The sequence below is a fragment of the Dermochelys coriacea genome, chromosome 1 (genome assembly GCF_009764565.3).
Source record: "Dermochelys coriacea isolate rDerCor1 chromosome 1, rDerCor1.pri.v4, whole genome shotgun sequence".
In the NCBI taxonomy this organism is placed as follows: domain Eukaryota; kingdom Metazoa; phylum Chordata; order Testudines; family Dermochelyidae; genus Dermochelys; species Dermochelys coriacea.
In genome coordinates this window covers 10,143,013-10,164,967 of record NC_050068.2, presented here as the reverse complement: position 1 = coordinate 10,164,967, position 21,955 = coordinate 10,143,013, and the positions used below count along the sequence as shown (strand labels likewise).

General features: G+C 43.4%; 2 protein-coding genes across 3 annotated transcripts in view; one reads left to right on the top strand and one right to left on the bottom strand.

Annotated features, from left to right (window-relative positions):
• The window catches only part of C2CD3 (C2 domain containing 3 centriole elongation regulator), a 91,942-nt gene extending 89,236 nt beyond the window's left edge, over window positions 1-2,706 (bottom strand). Inside the window, 2 exon segments of the mRNA XM_043504026.1 lie at window positions 986-1,255; window positions 2,434-2,706. Coding sequence (XP_043359961.1) covers window positions 986-1,255; window positions 2,434-2,542 — 379 coding nt within the window. The 5' untranslated portion in view covers window positions 2,543-2,706.
• Window positions 2,707-2,817: 111 nt separating this feature from the next.
• The window catches only part of PPME1 (protein phosphatase methylesterase 1), a 42,487-nt gene continuing 23,349 nt past the window's right edge, over window positions 2,818-21,955 (top strand). Inside the window, exon 1 of one of the 2 annotated variants that reach the window (XM_038391193.2) lies at window positions 2,818-3,008. In XM_038391193.2, the coding sequence (XP_038247121.1) occupies window positions 2,911-3,008 (98 nt within the window). In that variant the 5' untranslated portion in view covers window positions 2,818-2,910. Of the gene's footprint in view, window positions 3,009-19,365; window positions 19,491-21,955 lie in introns of those variants that run through there. The other variant, XM_043504025.1, reaches the window with a different exon arrangement.

Below are 21,955 nucleotides of genomic sequence, written 5' to 3'. Positions count from 1 at the left end.
TAGGGATTCCGGGGACCTGGGTTCAATCCTTGGCTCTGGTTTGATGGGGACAACGGGCAAGTCACTTTCCCCTGTATGCCTCAGTTTCTCCATCTGTAAAATAGAGATGATACTTGGCCTCCTTTATAAAGCACTGAGCTCTAGGGATGAAAAGCACTAGGTAAGAGTATTATTACTAGGACATGTAACAGGTAGAGAAAAGTTATACTGCTAAGAAATTACTGTAAGTAATGAAGTGAGCTGTAGCTCACGAAAGCTTATGCTCAAATAAATTTGTTAGTCTCTAAGGTGCCACAAGTACTCCTTTTCTTTTTACTGTAAGTATGTAAACCATACTCATAAGTAATAATATCACGCAGAAGCACTTCAACTACTTAAGACCCCAATCCTGCAACAAGGTTCATACAAGTGTAAGGTGATACAGAGCTTGCTGGAGGATTGGGGCCTTAAAGTTTTTGTTTTTTTTAAAAGGCACTTGACGGGATCGTTTTGTCTTCATGACATTTCAGCTGCAGAAACACAAGATGCTTATTCGCAAAAAGAAAAGGAGTACTTGTGGCACCTTAGAGACTAACAAATTTATTAGAGCATAAGCTTTCGTGAGCTACAGCTTCTTTTTGCGAATACAGACTAACACGGCTGCTACTCTGAAAGATGCTTATTGTGACAATTCTTTGGCTAGAAGACACAGAGCTCTCACTCTGTCTCTTGAATACTTTTGCCATGATCAGTCTACAAGTATATTTAAGAACATCTAGTAGTATGGGATAGTTTTTTATTTTGGTGATTCTCCTGAGGGTTATAAACATGCAATGTCCTTTGAAATATTAAACATAAGACGCTATATAAAACCATCTTTTAGATTCAGTAAAAATAAAATTATTTATTAATGCACTTCCCAATTCCTGCTAAAGTCTACTGAATAGTTGCCATAATACAAACCATTTCAACTGCAAAATTAATAGAAAGGATACAGCTATTGTACCTGTCAGGTAGGAGGCAAACTGTTTTGGCCCACAGCGAATTGCATAGCGGGTGGTGGTTTCCACTGCTTTTTGCTCAGTCTGTGAAGTATTCCTGGGATTAAACAGCGTACCATCTGATGTCTCCCCCCACCATCTCACCCGGATGAGAACAGAAGTAGGTGGTTTAGAGACCATCCATAAGATTTTACTGACTGTTAACTTGAGAAAACAACGCAACTGGCCTTCAACAAGAGGTGGTAAACTTGTAGAAGGGGAGGTATCACTGATACCTGTGGAGATAACACATAGTATTATTTCTCAAAAATATAAATACAAGTAGTATATTTGAGATGCAGATCACTTTACAGAGTTAAAAAAAATATTTGGTGTTTATCCTGCAGATATGTCTAACATTCTGCGCTATACTGAGGCTATACTAAATACCTCTAGATATTGAGAACATTATGGCCTACAACATTTGTGCATTGCAGATTCTTGGCATGACTGTAACACACCTGGTGTTCACATACAAAATTTGTTCCAACAATTAACATTCACACCACCACTGAGACTATGATTGTTCTGTGCAAAGCCATCCATTCGTGCCAATGAAGCCGGAAAGGGCTGCTGTGGCAACTGGTCTGTTCAATACTGCCCTGCAATGCCCCCCACCATCCTTCAGTGAATAACCTCCCTGGAGGATAGAATGACATCCTCCAGATCCCTTCTGCATCTCCAGGGTGCCCACCGTATGCATGAAGACTGTCTTGACCCAAGCGTGCCCTTAGGGTACCTGTTGCTCCAATAAAGGTACTTCCTATTACCTAAAAAGAAAAGGAGGACTCGTGGCACCTTAGAGACTAACAAATTTATTAGAGCATAAGCTTTCGTGAGCTACAGCTCACTTCATCGAATGCATCCGATGCAGTGAGCTGTAGCTCACGAAAGCTTATGCTCTAATAAATTTGTTAGTCTCTAAGGTGCCACGAGTCCTCCTTTTCTTTTTGCGAATACAGACTAACACGGCTGCTACTCTGAATCCTATTACCTAAATGTCTTTAAGTAACCACCAAGACCCATACGGGGCTCCCAGCCCTCTGTTGCACCTCAAGGGCAGGACACACCACATTATAATCCCCAAAGGCCACCATACGCCTACAGCACCAGCACAAGCAACTACCACCTCCCGACCGGGTGCCCAGGGTACTGCCACCCCCTTATCCCAATCCCACACCGTGCGTAGGGTGCGAATCGTGCTATGGAGGGTGCTACCCCCCCACCCCTTCAGATGCCCATCACAGGATCTGCTGTGGGCTCCTATGGGCCCCAGAGCACCCACCACTGCCCGCCCTACTGCCACCAAATCCCTGCCCCGGGTATCTACGGGGTACCACGCCCCGCCAGGGTATCTACCGTGTGACCTGCGTACCGCCCCCCCCCCCAGCCAGGGTACCCCCGGGGTATCTACCGTATCGTGTCCCCGGGGTACCGCGCCCCCGCTCCCCGGGGCTCTCAGCTCTCCTCTTGCGGGCGCCGCCCACCCTGGGAGCGGGGCCCTTCGGCCTCTTCTGCTTCATCCCTCAGCCGCTCCCCCGCGCCAGGCCCGGCTCGCAGCCACCGCCGCTGCCCGGCAACCGCCGCCGCCGCCTCAGCTCGCCGCGGAGCCCCCTGGGACACGGCGGGAGAGTCGCGCACAGCCCGGCGAGATGAACTACAATTCCCAGGGGGCGCTGCGGCCCGGCTTCCGGCGAGGGGGAGGCTGCGCGAGGGCACACGCTTCCGGGGGAGGAGGCGCTCCCCCACCCCTGAGTCGTAGTGGGGGCGGACTCTAGTTCCCGTGGTGCAGCGCGGCGCGGCAGGGGGTACTTCCGGCGGGGGGGTGGGCGTAGTTGCTGCTGGCTCAGTGGGGGCGATACCGGCTCTTCTGTCTCGGCCTCTCCTCGTTATGTCGGCCCTGGAGAAGCACCTGCACCTGGGCCGCCTGCCCCCCAGGCCCGCCGTGCCCGGCGGGGGCGGCCAGTCCGGCTCCAAGATGCGCATGGGGTAGGTGGGGGAGGGGAGCCGGGGATTTTACCACGGGGACGTTGGGGATCGGCAGAGGGGGCGAGGGCACGCGGGGCGGGGAGGCGATCGACAGAGGGAGAGGAGGCGAGGGCGGGGGGCGATCGACAGAGGGGGCGAGGGTGCGCCGGGCGGGGCGGGGTGGGGTGGGGTGGGGGGGCGATCGACAGAGGGTGCGCGGGGCGGGGCGTGGCAGGGGGGGTGGGGGGCGATCGACAGAGGGGGCGAGGGTGCGCCGGGCGGGGCGGGGTGGGGTGGGGGGGCGATCGACAGAGGGGGCGAGGGTGCGCGGGGCGGGGCGGGGGGGCGATGGACAGAGGGGGCGAGGGCGCGTGGGGCGGGGCGGGGCGGGGGAGCGATGGACAGAGGGGGCGAGGGAGCCTGGGGTGGGGCGGGTGGTGGTAATAATTGAAATTCATAATATTGATATGGGAAACCACAAAACACTAATTTAACCATAAATTCCTTTGTTAAATCCAAAGGCCAAATGGTATTTATACCATTGCTCTAAACATGCCTAAAAAGCCTAACTAAGAAGCAAGTTACCACATCCATACAGTAACAAAATATTTGTAAACGTTTGATCAAGATATTTACAAGTGGGCTAAACCTTGAGGTGCTTAGACACCTATTGGTCGGCTCCAAAGTGCTAAAACCTGCCTGACCTATGAACCCTTCTAAGAGTTTACTTTTATACCCTTTAACAAACAAGTGATGTCCTCACCAATTACTGACTTCAGCTAAAAGAAAAGGAGTACTTGTGGCACCTTAGAGACTAACACATTTATTAGAGCATAAGCTTTCGTGAGCTACAGCTCACTTCATCGGATGCATTTGGTGGAAAAAAAATTTGGTTTTTTTTTCCACCAAATGCATCCGATGAAGTGAGCTGTAGCTCACGAAAGCTTATGCTCTAATAAATTTGTTAGTCTCTAAGGTGCCACAAGTACTCCTTTTCTTTTTGCGAATACAGACTAACACGACTGCTACTCTGAAACCTGACTTCAGCTAAAAACCGATTTGAGACAATTCATCCTTATTTCCAATCTTAATCCAGATAAGATTTACAGACTCCTTTTTCCCCAAGACCTTTCTTTCTTATCTTCTCCTTTTCCCTGCTATCCATCCCCTCCCCAGCAGAACAGAGGGAAGGTTTGAGCTTGTTTCTTTTAAGACAGTTCTTCTTTGTCTTAAGAAGAAAAGCAGTACTTGTGGCACCTTAGAGACTAACAAATTTATTAGAGCATAAGCTTTCGTGAGCTACAGCTCACTTCATCGGATGCATTTGTAGCTCTTTATTTTATTAGTTAGGTTTGAAACCATACATCCTTCCCACGCTACAAGTAATACTACTTATTATTCTCACAGCCTTCTTTAATTTGCTGGCTGGGGCCTTCTTTACAACACACAAACACTTAACCAAACTTAAGCTAACTTTAATTCTTTAATTTTATACTTATTCTGTGGGGGGATTGCCAGAAGAGGCGTGGGTGCTGGTTGTGTGGTGGTGGTAGGGATTAGCAGAGGAGGTGAAGGTGCCCATTGCAGGGTGGGTGGGGATTAGCAGGAGAGGCAAGGGTGCCGGTTGTGGGCGAGGGGACATCTGGGACATTGGCCTCAGGCAGGGGGTGAGAATTCTAACATGTTAATTTGAGATGTATTTCAGCAGATTGAATAGTTTCTCTGGAGGGTTACTTTTTGCTAATAATTTTGGTGTTCCTTGTGTGTGTTTGTTGTAAATTCAGTTTCGAACCAGGATGTTCACAAATGCTTATGAAATGTGTCTGGACCTAACTTGTCAGACCATCTGTCTATCTATATGAAGAGAACTAGACAGATGAACACCTATTTATGGTAAAGAGCATCTCCTTAGCTTGGCATAGACAGCTGATTTGACTCCTACTCAGAGAGATTCTATTAATTAATGCACGTTGTCTAAGTGGGAGCTAGTGTTCCTTCTACCCAACTGACAATGATGACTTGAAATAGTCATAGTTTGAAACTGGAGCTTACCTGCTGCCTTTTCCTTCACTTGTCTAATTGAATACACTTTATTATTAAGATCCCTCAACGTCCTTCTCTCATGAACAGAGCCTGGTGAAGATAAATATTTCAGGGCATCTCTTCATTTTCAACTATGATTCTTCTCTGAAGCTGTGTTTATTTGTGAATGAAGAAATGCTCTTTTAACCAGTGCAAACTCTGTGCAAGTTTAGCTTAAATATTATTACCCAGCAGGAGTCTACATGAAGCTGGGTGTTGTCGGTAACTACCGGTGTGGTGCTCCGCTCTTGTTCGATGATAACAGTCAGCTGCGTGCGTGTTCCCTCTATGTACTGCCCCAGCTCTGCGCAGGTAGCTAACACAGCAGACCCTGAGAGAACCCCCCAAAACCACAGACTTTAGTAAGGTACGAAGGAACCCAAGCAAGGTTTATTGTCAAACGAAGTACAGTAATAGTTCCCTATAGACTCTACAGGGCATACTACGAATTTGTGCTCCCTGGCAATGGACACAGCTCAGTCAGTGGCGGGACACTCCGCTGCCCCTAGGCTGGTCAAAGATGTGCGCTCCGGGACCTACTCTTATACCGTTGCAGGACAGATTACTCATCATAGTTCAAACGAGTCTATCCATCGTGTTGTCCTTTTGACCCTGTCTTTAAGATGCACCTGCCTGTTCCTTGTTATGTCTATGGAGCGTCTTGCTGCTGTCTTGGCACAATTTCCTCTCATTAGCGCGCGCGCGCGTGTGTGTGCGCGCGCACGTGCCTCTAACGACCTTTTCTTGCCAACTTCTGTGAGTGGGACCTGTCTCTGGCTCACAGCCCAGCTTTGCTTATCGCTGCCTGGAAGTACTTTGGTTCAGGCTTCAGGCCTCAGACTGGTCCTCTGATAGAAGAATTTTTGTTTCAGGGCCTTCTCTTACTACACTGGGCAGTAGGTGAACTCGAGTAAGTCCTTGATCCTGGGAAGAGACAATGTGCCATCTGGGATGGCAGAACACAGAGCAAACAGGTAGTGAGCTTTATAAACAAGTCTAAGTGTATCATTTGAGAGCGAAGGCCTGGTCAACACTTAACATTTAGAGCATCCTGGCTACCTCACTCCTGGGTGTGAAAAATTCACCCCCTGAGTTCTATGGCTAAACTGACCTAATCTCAGGGTAGATACAGTTAGGTTGACAGAAGAATTCTTCTGTCAACCTAGCTGCTGCTCCTTAAGGAGATGGTTTACCTACATCAATGGAAAAACCTTCCATCGACACAAGAAGTGTCTACACTATGGAGGTGCAGCTGTACTGCTATAGTGTAGATGTGCCCAGAGAGAGAGAGTGGCCAATGTTAATTGTGAGGCTGTTCCAGGTGTAGGAGGAGGGATGAAAGAAAGGAAATGGCCAGGAAAGCAGCTTGGCAGGAGCATAATGACAGAGGGGGTGACAATGGGCTGGAGTTAAGGACAGTTTTGAAGGTGAGGAAAAGAAGCTTGAATTTTTATATGGTAGAAAAGGAGGTGTCCAAGGTAAGGAGATGATTATAGCGGTCACAGAGGAACGTGGTCTTGGCAGCGGGGTTCTGGATGATCTGGAGGGGAGAGATTATAACTGCAGATTTGGAGAAGGGGAGGTTAGCAGTAATCACACCACTGCGCAGGCTGTATGTGGAGATGTTGTAAAGTAAAGCAGCAGAATTTGGTGAGGACCCAGATAAGAAGGGCCAGAAACAAGGTTTAGGTGCTGGGGAGGATGGTGCTGGTGACAGAGACTAATGGAAAAGTAGAGGGCTTATGGAAAGGTAATATGTTTGGGTGTGCACATTACTGGCTCAGATTCACCTCCAAACCAAAGAGGGTGCATGTTGCCTTCACTTAGGCCAAGGATGAATTTTGGTGGAATTTGAAATGACACAAAATCGGGTAGAAAATGATGGTACGGAATGATACCCAGAGTATGAGAAATAGTGTCTTGTACTTCTCTACCATCTTTTCTCTTAAAAAAACAAACAAACAAACTGAAAATGCTTTATGCAGATGGAAAGTACCATTATCCCAAGTTTTGCATGTGGGGAAACCATAGCAGAGAGTAATTAAATGGTAGGCCCATAGTCTTGCAGTGAGTTAATGACAGTCATAAATATAACACAGAGGTCCTGACAACCCTGGATATAACCATTTCTTAGTGATCACTCACAATAACTTCAGCTTCTGCACCCATATTTTTGAATTTAGCTATTAGTCCCATGTTTAAGGTAACATTACATTCTTTAAAAGGGTGTTAAATAGTAGTTAACATGGGGAGTGCAAAGGATCTAATCCTACTTTGAATGTAGTTGTAGTGATTCTTAATCTTGCAGCCTAGGTATTGTGGTGATGGGCTGTTCAAAAGTACAGGTAACAGAATATCAGGGTTGGAAGGGACCTCAGGAGATCATCTAGTCCAACCTCCTGCTCAAAGCAGGACCAATCCCCAACTAAATCCTGACATTAAAAACTTCTAAGGAAGGAGATTCCATTACCTCCCTAGGTAACACCTTCCAGTGTTTCACCACGCTCCTAGTGAAAAAGTTTTTCCTAACATCCAACCTAAACCTCCCCCACTGTAACTTGAGACCATTGCTCCTTGTTCTGTCATCTGCTACCACTGAGAACAGTCTAGATCCATCCTCTTTGGAAACCCCTTTCAGGTAGTAGAAAGCAGCTATCAAATCCCCCCTCATTCTTCTCTTCCGTAGACTAAACAATCCCAGTTCCCTCAGCCTCTCCTCCTAAGTCATGTGTTCCAGTCTCCTAATCATTTTTGTTGCCCTCCGCTAGATGCTTTCCAATTTTTCCATATTGTTCTTGTAGTGTGGGATCCAACATGGGACACAGTACTCCAGATGAGGCCTCACCAATGTCAAATAGAGGGGAACGATCACGTCCCTCGATCTGCTGGCAGTGCCCCTACTTATACATCCCACAATCCATTGGCCTTCTTGGCAACAAGGGCACACTGTTGACTCATATCCAACTTCTCATCCACTGTAACCCCTAGGTTCTTTTCTGCAGAACTGCTACCTAGCCATTTGGTCCCTAGTCTGTAGCGGTGCATGGGATTCTTCCGTCCTAAGTGCAGGACTCTGCACTTGTCCTTGTTGCACCTCATCAGATTTCTTTTGGCCCAATCCTCTAATTTGTCTAGGTCCCTCTGTATCCTATCCCTATCCTCCAGCGTATCTACCTCTCCTCCCAGTTTAGTGTCATCTGCAAAGTTGCTGAGGGTGAAATCCACGCCATCCTCCAGATGATTAATGAAGATATTGAACAAAACCGGCCCGAGGACCAACCCTTGGGGCACTCCACTTGATACCGGCTGCCAACTAGACATAGAGCCATTTATCACTACCCGTTGAGCCCGACAATCTAGCCAACTTTCTATCCACCTTATAGTCCATTCATCCAGCCCATACTTCTTTAACTTGCTGACAAGAATACTGTGGGAGACCGTGTCAAAAGCTTTGCTAAAGTCAAGGAACAACATGTCCACTGCTTTCCACTCATCCACAGAGCCAGTTATCTCGTCATAGAAGGCAATTGGATTAGTCAGGCATGACTTGCCCTTGGTGAATCCATGCTGACTGTTCCTGATCACTTTCCTCTCCTCCAAGTGCTTCAGAATTGATTCCTTGAGGATCTGCTCCATGATTTTTCCAGGGACTGAAGTGAGGCTGACTGGCCTGTAGTTCCCAGGATCTTCTTCCTTCCGTTTTTCAAAGATGGGCACTACATTATCCTTTTTTCAGTCATCCAGGACTTCCCCCGATCACCGTGAGTTTTCAAAGATAATGGCCAATGGCTCTGCAATCACATCCGCCAACTCCTTTAGCACTCTCGGATACAGCGCATCCGGCCCCATGGACTTGTGCTCGTCCAGCTTTTTTAAATAGTCCCGAACCACTTCTTTCTCCACAGAGGGCTGGTCACCTCCTCCCCATTCTGTGCTGCTCAGTGCAGCAGTCTGGGAGCTGTCCTTCTTTGTGAAGACAAAGGCAAAAAAAGCATTGAGTACATTAACTTTTTCCACATCCTGTGTCACTAGGTTGCCTCCCTCATTCAGTAAGGGGCCCACGCTTTCCTTGACTTTCTTCTTGTTGCTAACATACCTGAAGAAACCCTTCTTGTTACTCTTAACATCTCTTGCTAGTTGCAACTCCAGGTGTGATTTGGCCTTCCTGATTTCACTCCTGCATGCCTGAGCAATATTTTTATACTCTTCCCTGGTCATTTGTCCAATCTTCCAATTCTTGTAAGCTTCTTTTTTGTGTTTAAGATCAGCAAGGATTTCACTGTTAAACCAAGCTGGTCGCCTGCCATGTTTTACTATTCTTTCTAGTACAAAAAATGGGAAGGCTTACCTAAAATAAGGCTGAAAGATCTTTTTTGCGAAGTAAAAAGAAAAGGTACTTGTGGCACCTTGGACTAACAAATTTATTAGAGCATAAGCTTTCGTGAGCTACAGCTCACTTCATCGGATGCATTATAACAAATTTGTTAGTCTCTAAGGTGCCACAAGTCCTCCTTTTCTTTTTGCGAATACAGACTGACACGGCTGCTACTCTGAAACCTGTCATTTTTGCGAACTGTGTGTGTTAGGGTAGATTTTTTTTTAAAAAAGCAAATTACCATAATTAATCTAAATAAAAGGTTGGGGGGAAATGGGTTTAAGTGTTATAAACATTAATCCTCAGAACATCCCTATGAAGTAGGTAAGCAGCTCCATTTTACACATGGGGAAATTGGTGGTTACGGGACTTGCTCAAAAGTCTTACAACTCAGTGGTGTGTCAGAGAATAGAACGCAGCAATCCTGACCACTAGCTAGGAAAGACGGAGCTCTCAAAGCCAGGTGCGCTCTCCAGACAGATATCCTCCTCTGATAAGTCACTCAGTTCTACTCACTTTTATTAAAACCTCTTGTCAAAAAGATTTCACAGTAGATGCATACAAACACTTCTCTGATAGGTGGACTGCATTTTCAGACTTTTGTTTAGTAAAGTTGTGGCAGTTTTTAATTTACTCCACAGTGCTTCTGTGCTGCAGCAGAACATTTGATACAAACACATATTGCTCAATGTCCTAAGACCTCCGCAGTAACTAAACAAAATGTATTATAGATTTTTTTTTTTTTTCATTATCTCATTTCCACTTCTGTGAAAAGTACAAGGTAATTCTTAACTCTGATATTCCTGGCTTTAGGTCCAAAGCCATGTCATTAAACACTTCAACATAATTCAGTCTTTAAAAGAATTATGAAAAAATATTAACAAGGAGTATAGCTTATTAATGTTTGTTTGAAACTTTTTTAAAACAAATTAAGATCTAGAGTAAGTTTTATTGCACATCATTCATTTATATCAAATGGAATAAAGTTGAAAGTTAGAGAGCCATTTAGAACTATGTGTGAAAAGTTTCTGCAGAGGTAAAAATAAAAAAAACAAAACAAACCTAATTTTCAAGAAGTAACAACCTATCCACTTAAATGTTCCCTCCACCAGCAGATGCCAAAAGAATTTGGTTAATATCACAGAGGAGCAGCTTACAAAATTAAATTTTGTAAGTTATCTGATCTCGTGCTTCAGGGTAAAGCTGATTTCCTGTACTTGTCTGATAAAATATTTCCTCCAATAAATGGCATTGAACTTCACAGAATCAGGCCTTGGGCATACTGCCTCTGCCTTTAACTCACACTGAAGTCAACGGAAGTTGATGATGCTAGCACAGAGGTGGACAAAGTATGGCCCGCAGGCAACATCCGGCCAGCGGCACCCTCCTGCCTGACCCCTGAACTACTGGCCGGGAGGCTAGCCCCTGGCCCTTCCCCTGCTGTTCCCCCTCCTCTGCAGCCACAGCTCACTGTGCCGCAGGCACAATGCTCTGGGCGGTGGGGCTCTTGCAGAACCGCAGCCTGACCTGCTGCTCTGTGCTGTGCGGTGGTGTGGTTAGTTCTAGCCAGGCAGCGCAGCTGCCTGTCCTAGTGCTCTGGGCGGCATGGCTGTAGTGCCGCCAGCCACTGGCGCTCCAGGCAGTGCGGTAAGGGGGCCAGAGGGGTTGGCTAGAGGGCAGGGGAGTTCGGGGTGGTGCTCAGGGGGCAGGGGTGTGGACAGCCTCCCCTAACCGGCCACGATACAATTTTGGAAATGCGGTGTGGCCCTCAGGCCAAAAAGTTTGCCTGCCGCTGTGCTAGCACCTCACAGGATTCAGTAAATGTATTACAGGAGTAGGCTTTACCTTCTTCTGAAGGATCAGCTATTAGTCACCGCCCCAATTATCTTACATTCCTAAAAACCAGTGGTTTGTTTTTCTCCAAATTTAACAATCTTGAGTTAGCAACAATTTTTTCCCCCCTGAGATGATGCGTGCCAGCTCCTGCAGAGAGGACATTTTTATAGCATAGTTTAAGCTTCTAAAAATATACAAGACTTTGGCAGAACTTTATAGGAGTGGCAGTAGACCTCCTTCTAACAAGTTTAATTCAACAGTTATGCTGTTAAACTATTTGAGATTAGTAAAAGCTGTTTCAATAGAAACAGTGCACATCAGGGTGAAGGATCTTTCTGTTCATCTGACTAATGTATGAAAAGGGTAGAGAGTCTAACTACCTCTTCTTGTATTTACGTTAAATATAACTTGGAGTCTTGTCCTATACAGGACCTTGTATTGGGTCCACATACTGTAAGCACTTTGGCAGGGAACCTGTCTTAATTATTTCAGTTAAAGCACTGTGCACACCCATGGCACTATAAACAAATGTTAAGTAGTCGCTCTGAGATACTCATAAAAAATTGTGTAGTTAGTGCTGTTATCCTACTTTAATATTTAAGTAAAATATTTATACACCAATATTTTTCTGGAGTTAAGTCTGTGTTAAAAGCAGGATGGAAATCAATTTGCAATCCTGTGTTGGTCTGTTGTGCTGTCAGTGTCCACTTTTGTCATGTGGTTCCTGAAGGCAGGTGGCTCCAAAATGATTCTTTTTTAATGAATATAATATTCAGAAACATTTTCCTTCATACATGGGGTGTAATATGCTTGATGTCATGGGACCTTTCAGCCTACAGACCAAAGTGGCTACAATTTCTTTTGATAACAACAATTTCCTTGAGTTCTTTTTCAAAATACTGGTACATTGTGTGATGTATCCTTTACATCAGTACAACAGATTCCTAAATACCCAGCTTATTGACCCTTTTTTTAAATTTTTGACTTGGAACAATACACAAAAGGAAAGCCTAGTAAGTTCTGGTCGCTTCTTATCCTCTAGTTGATGTCATCTTGGCTTTGTTAGTGTTTCTTGCTTCACTTCATTGCAATTTTGATCTCTGTTAATCTGTGATAAACAAATATATCTAGTAATTTCTGATGGATTGAAAGTACTTGCTGGCTGTTTCTCGTTAAGTTTTGCAGTTAGATGATATAGATGGAGTGCTTCTTAGTAATAATACTGCTTAGCACTTCTTCCTATCTTCAAAGAGCTTTCAAATCTCCTCTGTATATGCTCTGGCTAGTGGAACAGTAAACATTTTGAAGCTGTAAAATGTGTAGTTACCAACACCTCCTGCCAATTTTTAAGATTTCACAGTCACAATTTGCTGTTAAGAGTTTTTCTGTCTCCTGTTGCCGTGTGAAAGGCCCACGCAAACAAGGTAAAAACAAAAGACCACACAGGGAAATAGTAAAACTGACTATAAATAAAAATATGCTTCAGTGCAGGGGGCTGGATTTGTTGACCTCTTGAGATCCCTTTCAGCCCTATATTTCTGTGATTCTATTATATTACCTCACCCATCTCGTCTCTCTAATATCCTGTAGCCGACATGGCAACAACTAAACTGCATAAAGAAAGTGCTGTCAGATGTGCAAAGTAAATCTAAAGAAACATTTTTCTCTAACCTTTTGTTTATAATTATCTTAGATATTACTTGGAACAAAAAATAGACAGGCATGTGACTTTTTTTATTTTATTTTATTTTTTTTAAATTCTAAGTTGATATGATACCTTCTCCCATCATGTTCATATATCTGTTCACCTGGAGAAGAGTTGGGTTTAATTTTTTCAGACTTGGGAATAGGCCCAATGGAATCTGGTTAGACTTAGTAGCTTAAAATGTTAGCACAGAGGTGAGCAAACTACGGCCCGTGGGCCACATCCGGCCCTCGGAACCCTCCGGCTGGGCCCCTGAGTGCCTGACCCGGGAGGCTAGTCCCCCTCCACTCCCCCGCTGTCCCTCTCCCCCGCAGCCTCTGTGCCATGCTGCTGGTGTAGTATATTAAACTGTTCCATGTAGGAATGTGCTACAATTTACTACACTACACTGGCGCAATGCTTTGGGCGGCGAGGCTGTAGCGCTGTCAGCCACAGGTACTCTGTGCTGCGCAGGGAGCGGGGGTGGGGTTGGATAGAGGGCAGGGGTATTCGGGGGCGGTCAGAGGGACAGGGAGCTGGGGGGGGTGGATGGGGCAGGCGTCCTGGGAGGACTGTCAGGGAACGGGGGGGTTGGATGGGGCAGGAGTCCCGGGGGGCGCGAAGAGGGGGGGACAGCGGATAGGGGGCAGGGGCACAGCCTCCCTTAACCTGACCTCCATACAATTTCCGAAACCCAATGTGGCCCTAGGCCAAAAAGTTTGCCCGTCCCGTCTTAGCAGACCGATTTCCTCCCAGTAACCCCTCTGGATTGCTCCCGCTAGACCTTTGACGAGGGAGTGCTGACTTGCCTATCAGTCACCCAGTCTGTCGAGTGTGACTTCTGAGGCATTGTGGAGCAGATCAAGTGGAGTGACTTGGATCACTCCAAGCAAATAGAAAAATGATTTACGAGGGAACTGAGATTTCTAAATCGGCCACCCTTTAAATAGTGGTCGGATGCTTTCTTCGTAATATCTTCCTCTGACTCTGATGCTATCCATCCTGGGAAGGAGTTGTCGCTGCCATTTGTACGGATGATTTCTCAGGCAAGGAGGACAGTAAAGCCTTTTTATGAAGCGTCTCAGTGGGTTGTGTGTAATGTGATGTTACAGTGTATCTGAATTCAGAGAGACTAAGAGAACAGTCAGGAAATAGATTGGCTTGTATTGCTATGCTGTGTTCCAACATGATGGCGCCCTTGTGTTGCCTAGCACATGATATTCAGAGTGGTAGGGAAAGGAAAGTCATGATGCTGTATTCACATGTGATGCCACATGAGGCTGAATTCTGTTGTGCTACGGAAGTGTAAATCTAACAACTCGGCAGGTGTCGGTGGAGTTGCTCCAAATTTACAGCAGTGTAATAAGAGCAGTATTTGGCCCTGTGAGACTACAAATGAGCACAACCATGTAGCAGGAATGAAGTGAATCTTTAATCTGTACTTTAATTTATGAATAATGCTAGTATTAGTAGTATTTTAAATAATCACCTGAGTACTGAAAGGTTAAAATGGCTGCTGTAACATAGTGCTGGCTGGCTTTAACAGAGCTACAAGATGTACATTTGATTTTTCTCGCATCTTAGAGTGCACTGCATCTCTTTCTGCTAACTAGCTCCTTCCAGAGATGGACCCCTTGTTCTAGTTAACCTCCTCCCCCCCACTATTTTAAGTATTCACTGAATACTCGAATCCATTATTTGATAGCAAGTTTAATACTGAAAGCAAGGATTTGTCACATTTTTATTAACTGAATCAAACTTTTTCCAGGACCATTTATCATCTTTTGTTACAACAGGATTTGACTGAAGGTGGTGCATATTTGACTGGCACACTGTGTTCCTTTTAATATGTATCCTAGGATTTGTCAAAAAGGAGGTGGATGCTTCTTGCTGGGGAATGGAGTATTGCATAGGAATAGAAGTAACTCCTGTCATGTCCGCTGCTTCACTCGTGGTACGTGCACATGTTCATTATACAATGGTGAGGACAAGCCACACAATAGTTTAAAATTAGCTGTCGAAAGTGCCCAGAACTAGTTCTTTGATTCTGATTTAATTCATAGTGCGTGTTAGTTGGCTTGGTTTATTGTTTGAGTTCTCAGATCGATCTACAAATGTTATTACATTGGATCAATTTTTATTTACTGTTTTAGTTTGTTGGACATGTTAAAAAGCAGTAATTAGTTATTCTCCATCACAGTTTAACTATTTGGCCAGAAAAACGCTGTTTCAACATGAAAAGGTGCAAAATCACAGCTGTTGTTGGGCTTGCGTCTGATTTTTTGATGCCTGCTTGATATGTCACTAAGGAAAATAGAGAGAATCCAATACGTCTTTTCCATCTATTATGTTCCTTCAGAGACCAGTGGAGATTAATTCTCTGCTGCATGTTCTCCATTGCTTTTGTGCAGTCATTTTTGCTCCATCTCGCCCATACATCTTCATCCTGTGTCATAAACAAATGTTCGCTTGAAATAAGATATTTTTCAGCCTTCTGCAGGCACCAGCCATCTTGTGAAAAATTTCATACTTATTCTCACTCCTAGTAAGAGAGCCCAGTGTCAGATCTTAATCCTGCTATAATGTTTTTTTTTAAATAAAAGGAAGTAATCTGCAGATATATATCTTCGTTAGAGATGGAAGGACCTATTAACTCTTAGGACATCTACTCTTTTTTCTGTCCCATTCCCCCTGCTAATAGAGGATTGCTAGAATATGTTGTCCCATCACATTTTAAATGTCTCAAATGGTGGGGCTTCTACTACTACCCTTGGAAAACTATCTCTATATCTAAATGTTAACATTTTAAAAAGCTCACCTAGTCGGAGGCAATTGCAAAAGATGAGGTGACCCCCTCCAGTGAGATGCAGGGCAACTTCCTGGCCAAGAGCCCAGTCCTAAACTCAAGGTAGTAGGTTTCCTACCATACTGTTCTCCCTGGATCCTGCTCAGATGTTCAGTCTTTCATATTAGCCTTTGGTTAATAGGCGTCTGGAAAAATCTGAAGGCCCATCTCCCTTGATTGTTGGAAGGAAGGAAGAAAGAACTTTCTCTTTTGCTAGCTTAAATTGCACTGTCTTCTGATTGCTGCCTGCAGCAGGTTTGGGGTCGGGAAGGAAGTATCGCTATCCCTTCCTCCTGACCTTGGTTTCTTTGATCCTCTTTTCCTCATGAAAGCTCCAGTTCTCTCTGCTCATAGTTAAGAACATAAGAGCAGCCATATTGGGTCAGACCAAAGGTCCGTCTAGCCCAGTATCTTGTCTTCCAACCGTGGCTAATGCCAGGTGCTTCACAGGAAATGAACAGAACAGGGTAATCATCAAGTGATCCATCCCTTGTCGCCCTTTCTCAGCTTCTGGCGAAGAGGCTAGGGACACCACCACCAGTTTTCCCAAGCAGACACTGTGAAAATTGGGCTGGTTAGTTTCAGTGTTGTTTATAGGTTGTAAATAGCAGGCACGAAACTGACTAGAGTTTTGTAAATTACAACCTTGCCCTGCTTGAGAATGGTGCTTTTTGTCTGCAGGTTCCAGGAGATGGGACTGCATCAGGTCACTCCAGAAGGGTTTTCTTTGCAACCATAATTGTTAGAGATGTCTCTCTCTTTTAAATTTTATTAAATCCTACAGTTATAAATATTATTTAAAAGGACTGATAGCAGCAGTCACACACAGGATTCTCCGTTGACCAAAAATATCCAATCCAGCCAAAGAAAGTGCACAGTAGAAAATGCCATAGAGACAGGGCAAAAAAACCCCAACCAACCATTTTTTAGCTAACATTTATCAAAAACTATTTAGGAGTTCTTGGCATGTAAAAAACAAAAAAACCCACAAATGTAAAGTCAACTTCATAAAATTGTCTTGCTAGTCAAGAATCAATGATTTATCTGGAAGATGTTTTGTAGCTATAAGGCCAAAAGGGACTATTCTGATCACCTAGTCTGATCTGCAGTATAACGCACACCAGAGGACCTCTCTGAATTAATTTGAACGAGAGCAGATCTTTTAGAAAAAACATTCAGTCCTGATGTTAAAAATTTCCAGTCATAGAGAATCCACCACAACCTTGGGTAAATTATTCCAGTGGTTAATTATCTGAACTGTTAAACATTTGTCTTAATTCTAGACCAGTGGTTCCCAAACTTTAACAACCTGTGAACCCCTTTCATTAAAATGTCAAGTCTCGCAAACCCCCTCCTAAAAATAAATATTTCCAGGGATTTTTCTCCTTTACCTGAGTATAAATTATAAAAGCAGTGATCTTGGAAATATAAAATTTGTTTTTATGACATGCTTATTACACTCTATTTATTTTATCATTACGGTATTTTTATTATATTATGAAAACGGCAACACTCTTCCAAGATCTCACATTCGTAGCTTGTATCACTTTTGAATAAGCCTTTATAAGACAAGGATCTTATGTTTCTTCAAGGAGTATCAGATGTGAAACAGCATATAGGTATTTAAGAAGCCAACTCCAAGAGTTCCTCCTACACAAGCATTCAGGTCTTGAGCAGTCCAGGCAAACAATGCATGTTACAACAAAGCTTAAACTTGTTCTTCATAATAATTTTAAAAACAAAACTAGCTGCCTATTTAATTTTAAAAGCAGCAAAAAATATCCACCTCCCTTTCCATTTCTTATGAGGAGTCTTGAAGTTTAAATCTCCCCAGTCTGATAGATATGCTTGCTTTGATCTGCTTAGCTCTTGGAAGTCCCGGGGTTCCGGGCTGCTGGCCCCGTGCTGCCTGGGGACTCTAGGGACAGCTCTGTCCGCCATTAGGGAATTTTTCCCCCGAGAACCCCCTGTAACATTTCACAAACCCCAGTTTGGGAACCACTGTTCTAGACTGAATTCATCTAGCTTCCACTTCCAGTCATTGAATCTTCTTATGCCATTGTCTGCTAGATTGACGAGCCGAACCCTCTATTATCAAATTGATGTTGTATAGACTATCACCCCTTAACCTTCTCTTTGATATCGGATCTTGTCAAAGCTAACTTATTTTCCATAAACCCATGTTGATTGACATTCATTATACTATCCTCCTGTAATTCTTTATTAAGAGTTCCATAATGGCTGTTCCATTATTTTGCCCTGGATTGATGGCTGGCTGGCAGACTTGTAATTACCCACCTCACCTTGTTTATCCTTTTGAAATATTGGCATAACATTACCTTTCTTCTGGAACTTCTCCAGTGTTCCAAGACTTATAGAAAATCAACATTAATGGTCCAGAGAGCTCTGTGGCCATTTCTTTTAAAACTCTTGAATGCAAGTTATCCAGACTTCCTGGTTTAAAAATGTCTAGCTTTAGTAGCTGCTGTTTGACATCTTTCTTAGTTACTGTTGAAACTGAATGTTTTTCTATCCTCCTAATCATACGATATGAATACATCATTGGACTTTTTTCCAAATGTAGAACAGACACTTTTATTGAACACTTCTGTCTTTTTTGCATTATTGACAACGGTGTAATTTCCATCTAGTAACAGACCAATATCATTGTTAGGATTCCTTTTGTTCCTAATATACTTTAAAAAACTTATTCTCCTTAATTCTGGTGACCATAGATTTCTCCTTGTGTCCTTTTTTGCTTTCCTTATCAGTTTTCTACAGTTCCTAGCTTTTGATTTATACTCATTACTATGAACTTCCAATTCCTTCTGTTTATTAGCCAGTCTCCTATTATTGGTGTGTAAGCAAGAAAATAATTTATTTTCTTCGCATCCTTTTGTATCTTGATTGGTTTTGTGCTAAATGAATGCTCATTTGTTCTCTTTTCACCCTCTTTTATTGTTGATTTAAAGCTCTGACTGGTCTAGCCCTCTAGAAGATTGGTTCCCCTTCCACTGAGATGGAAGCCAGACAAACTGTACAGAAAGTAAACCAATGTTCCACAAAATCCAAACCACCTTATGCCACTTACCTTGGCAGCAGTTCACTTCCAAAATCTTCTGCCTTCTGTTATCTTTCGCTTGTGGGACAAGAAGAATTTCTGTGATGATCACTTAGCCATTCTTCTCCTTCAGAGTTCCCTGAAGTCATTTATAATCTGTCAAGTATCCCATAAAGCAATGTCATTAGTGCTGATGTGCACTGAGACCAGTAGGTCCTTGCTGCTTATTGCTTTTGCAGAATTTTCTTTCAAACACTAGAGAACTTTTAGCACATAGCGGCAGGGTACACGTAGAATGAGTTAGCACTCCTACGTGCTATAAACTGTAGATTTGCACCCTACCTTGCCATGCACTAACTCATCGTTTAGACATGCCCTTAGTATAGAGTCCCCAAAAAGGATAGTCTTTCTTCCTTGGATGAATGGAGATCTTTATGGGCTCACCTGACTTTTTTTTTTACAGGTTGGGCTGAGCAGTCATCCACAGATGTGTGGTGTATGTTTCTCTGCTTCATTCAGTCAGCTGGATCCTCAACATCAGCATTCATATCTCTCGTTTTTCACATTCAGAAAATGAGAGGAAGCTGAGATAACAGGATTTATCATTATCATAAAAATAGGTGTGTGATTGTATCATCTTTTTAATTGAAGCTTGACAACGAATAATACTGAAGCCTGGAAACCCAGAGAAATAAATATAGAAATATAATGGAAAATAGATTTTATTTTTACAAAACTTCAAGTTGCCTCTCCAGGTCTTTCATTTAAAAAAAAAAGTTAAAATTCTGTAGAAATGTCCCACGCTCACCAGGGAAGATTTCCTTCTAAATGTGGGAAGTGGATGTTTCAAGCCCTGTTGTTAATGTTCTCTGCTGATTACCCTTCCCAGAATAGAAGCGGGGGGGGAAAAAGACAGTTAAAAATGGTCGTCTGGTACTCATCCTCTCTGCTGCTTTTGTCTTTGCGAAAACAAAGCCTTGTTGGTCCTGTTGAATGAGTTTAACACAGAGAGATTTTTGTCCTATGCATCATCAACCGAATTGTCAGCAAAGTTTCCTTTGTAGGCTCTCTTATTCGTAGTGGTGATGTAAGGGTGAGAGAGACCAAGAAAGGCCTTGAGCTCAGCTGGATTTCTAGTTTCCTGGTTGAGTTTTCTGTTATGGTAGTTGAGAGAGGGAGGGAAATAATCTTCAGATTTGTAAACTGGGCATTTCTGTTCTGGGTACTGTGCTGTGTAACATTTCCGCAGTGTCTCTCTTACAGCTTCATACTCGGAACAGGCTGCATTTTGTGTAGCAGCTCGGCACCTCAGAGTGTGTGTTACCAATTTCAGGTCACAAAGTATAGTTCTTACTCAGTGCAATTCCTAATGATATACCTGTCAATAAGCAGGGCTGGAGGCTAGATCCTTGTTATAAGGGGGGGAGTAAGTCTGCTTGCTCTAATATTGTGTTATTCCCTCTAGGGAATAAAGGACAATATTCACATTTTGAAAAAGTGCAGTATTGCAAAAGAGCAAGCCTTGCTTTATTGCCTGTGTTCAGGCTCCAGTCTCTGGGGCTGTTCAGTGCTGGGTAGGAAGTCACCAACTGGCCACATAAAGTTGCACTAACTGAGAGCCGGGATTGAGTGGGGGGCAAAAGGGACAGTGTGCATGGTGGACAGGAACAAAAATGCATACATTAGAAGGGAGCTGTAGTGCCTCCCAACACCTTTGCCTCTTGAGTGCTATGTGCTGAATGCTCCAGAGAGATGGCAGCATTTCATATTTAATGTTTTGGTGGGAATATAATGCTGAATAGCCCAGGAGATTAAGTCTTTTCTAGCGACAGAGAGGATTCCACAGAAGCATCAGCAGTGCACACTGCCTTGCTGACATGCCTTCTCTCCCTCACCATAGAGAGAACCGCCATAGGAGTCAGTTACTTGCATACAAAGTTGACTGGCACTTTAATAATACGTAAGGTCTCTGATGGAACAGACTATTTCCTACATACATCAGCTGAATCTGTTCAATCCAGCCATTGATGTCTGGGCTTCTGTTCTTAATCCACTGTTAGAGAATAGCTTTCTAACCCAATAGTGTTAGCATGAAAAGAGACCCTTTCTTGTTCCCTGCACCGATGACAGTTCTCTCAGGTATACGTAGTGCTGGTTACACAGTACAATGCTCTTTCATGGAGTACTTTGGCAATGATTTGGCAGATATCTAATTGTGAAACCATCTGATTTCTGGGCTGTATTTCTTTTATGTGTGCTATTAAATACCTAGGAATATTCAGCCAACTGGATCAATTAATTGGCCATTCAATTTTTTGGTGAAACTAGAACCGTGTTTCTCAAGCAGTGGGTCTTGACCTCCAGGGGATTCACAAAAGGTAATCCAGGGGCTTGCAAGACATTTAAAACTCTATTAAAATCTTAAAACAAAAACTTCAATGTCAAGTATTCTGTCAGCCTCTCGAAACACACACTAATTATATCGGCTTAGCATTGATACTCTTACGTATATTTTTTAAATTCTTTTATGTGAGTCATGAAGATTTTTTTTACTTCGAATAATCTGAAAAGGTTGAGGAAAACTTTATTAGATTAATACCATTAGGAAGGATATGTTGTATTATGGAATGTTCTATTTGTCAACCCGGGGAAACAAATTACTTGAAAAATAAAGTTTTGGTATTTTCCATTAGTACAGAGTGCCCTTGTAATATCTCTTTGCCTAAACAATCTAGGCAAGATGTTGACAGCTTGATTTTTATCTCACTATTAGTTTCATCCATGCTGCTTCTGTGATAACACTCCAATAACAGGCAAAGAAGCAATTGGGAGAGTATTTACTAACACACTTATCAAATTCTCAGTCCAAAGGCTCAGCAGGGACAATATATAAGTGGAAACATAGACTCTGAATTTGCTGGCTCTTGTGGAGTTAATCATATTTGACTTCATTATAACTTTTGGTAATGCTTCAGTATATACAGCATTTAGATATTAGACCTGTGTACGTACATGTTTGTTTTATGTAATTATAATAATTCCAGAGAACTTTTTTATTAAAACTCTCTCTCTCTCTCTCTCTCTC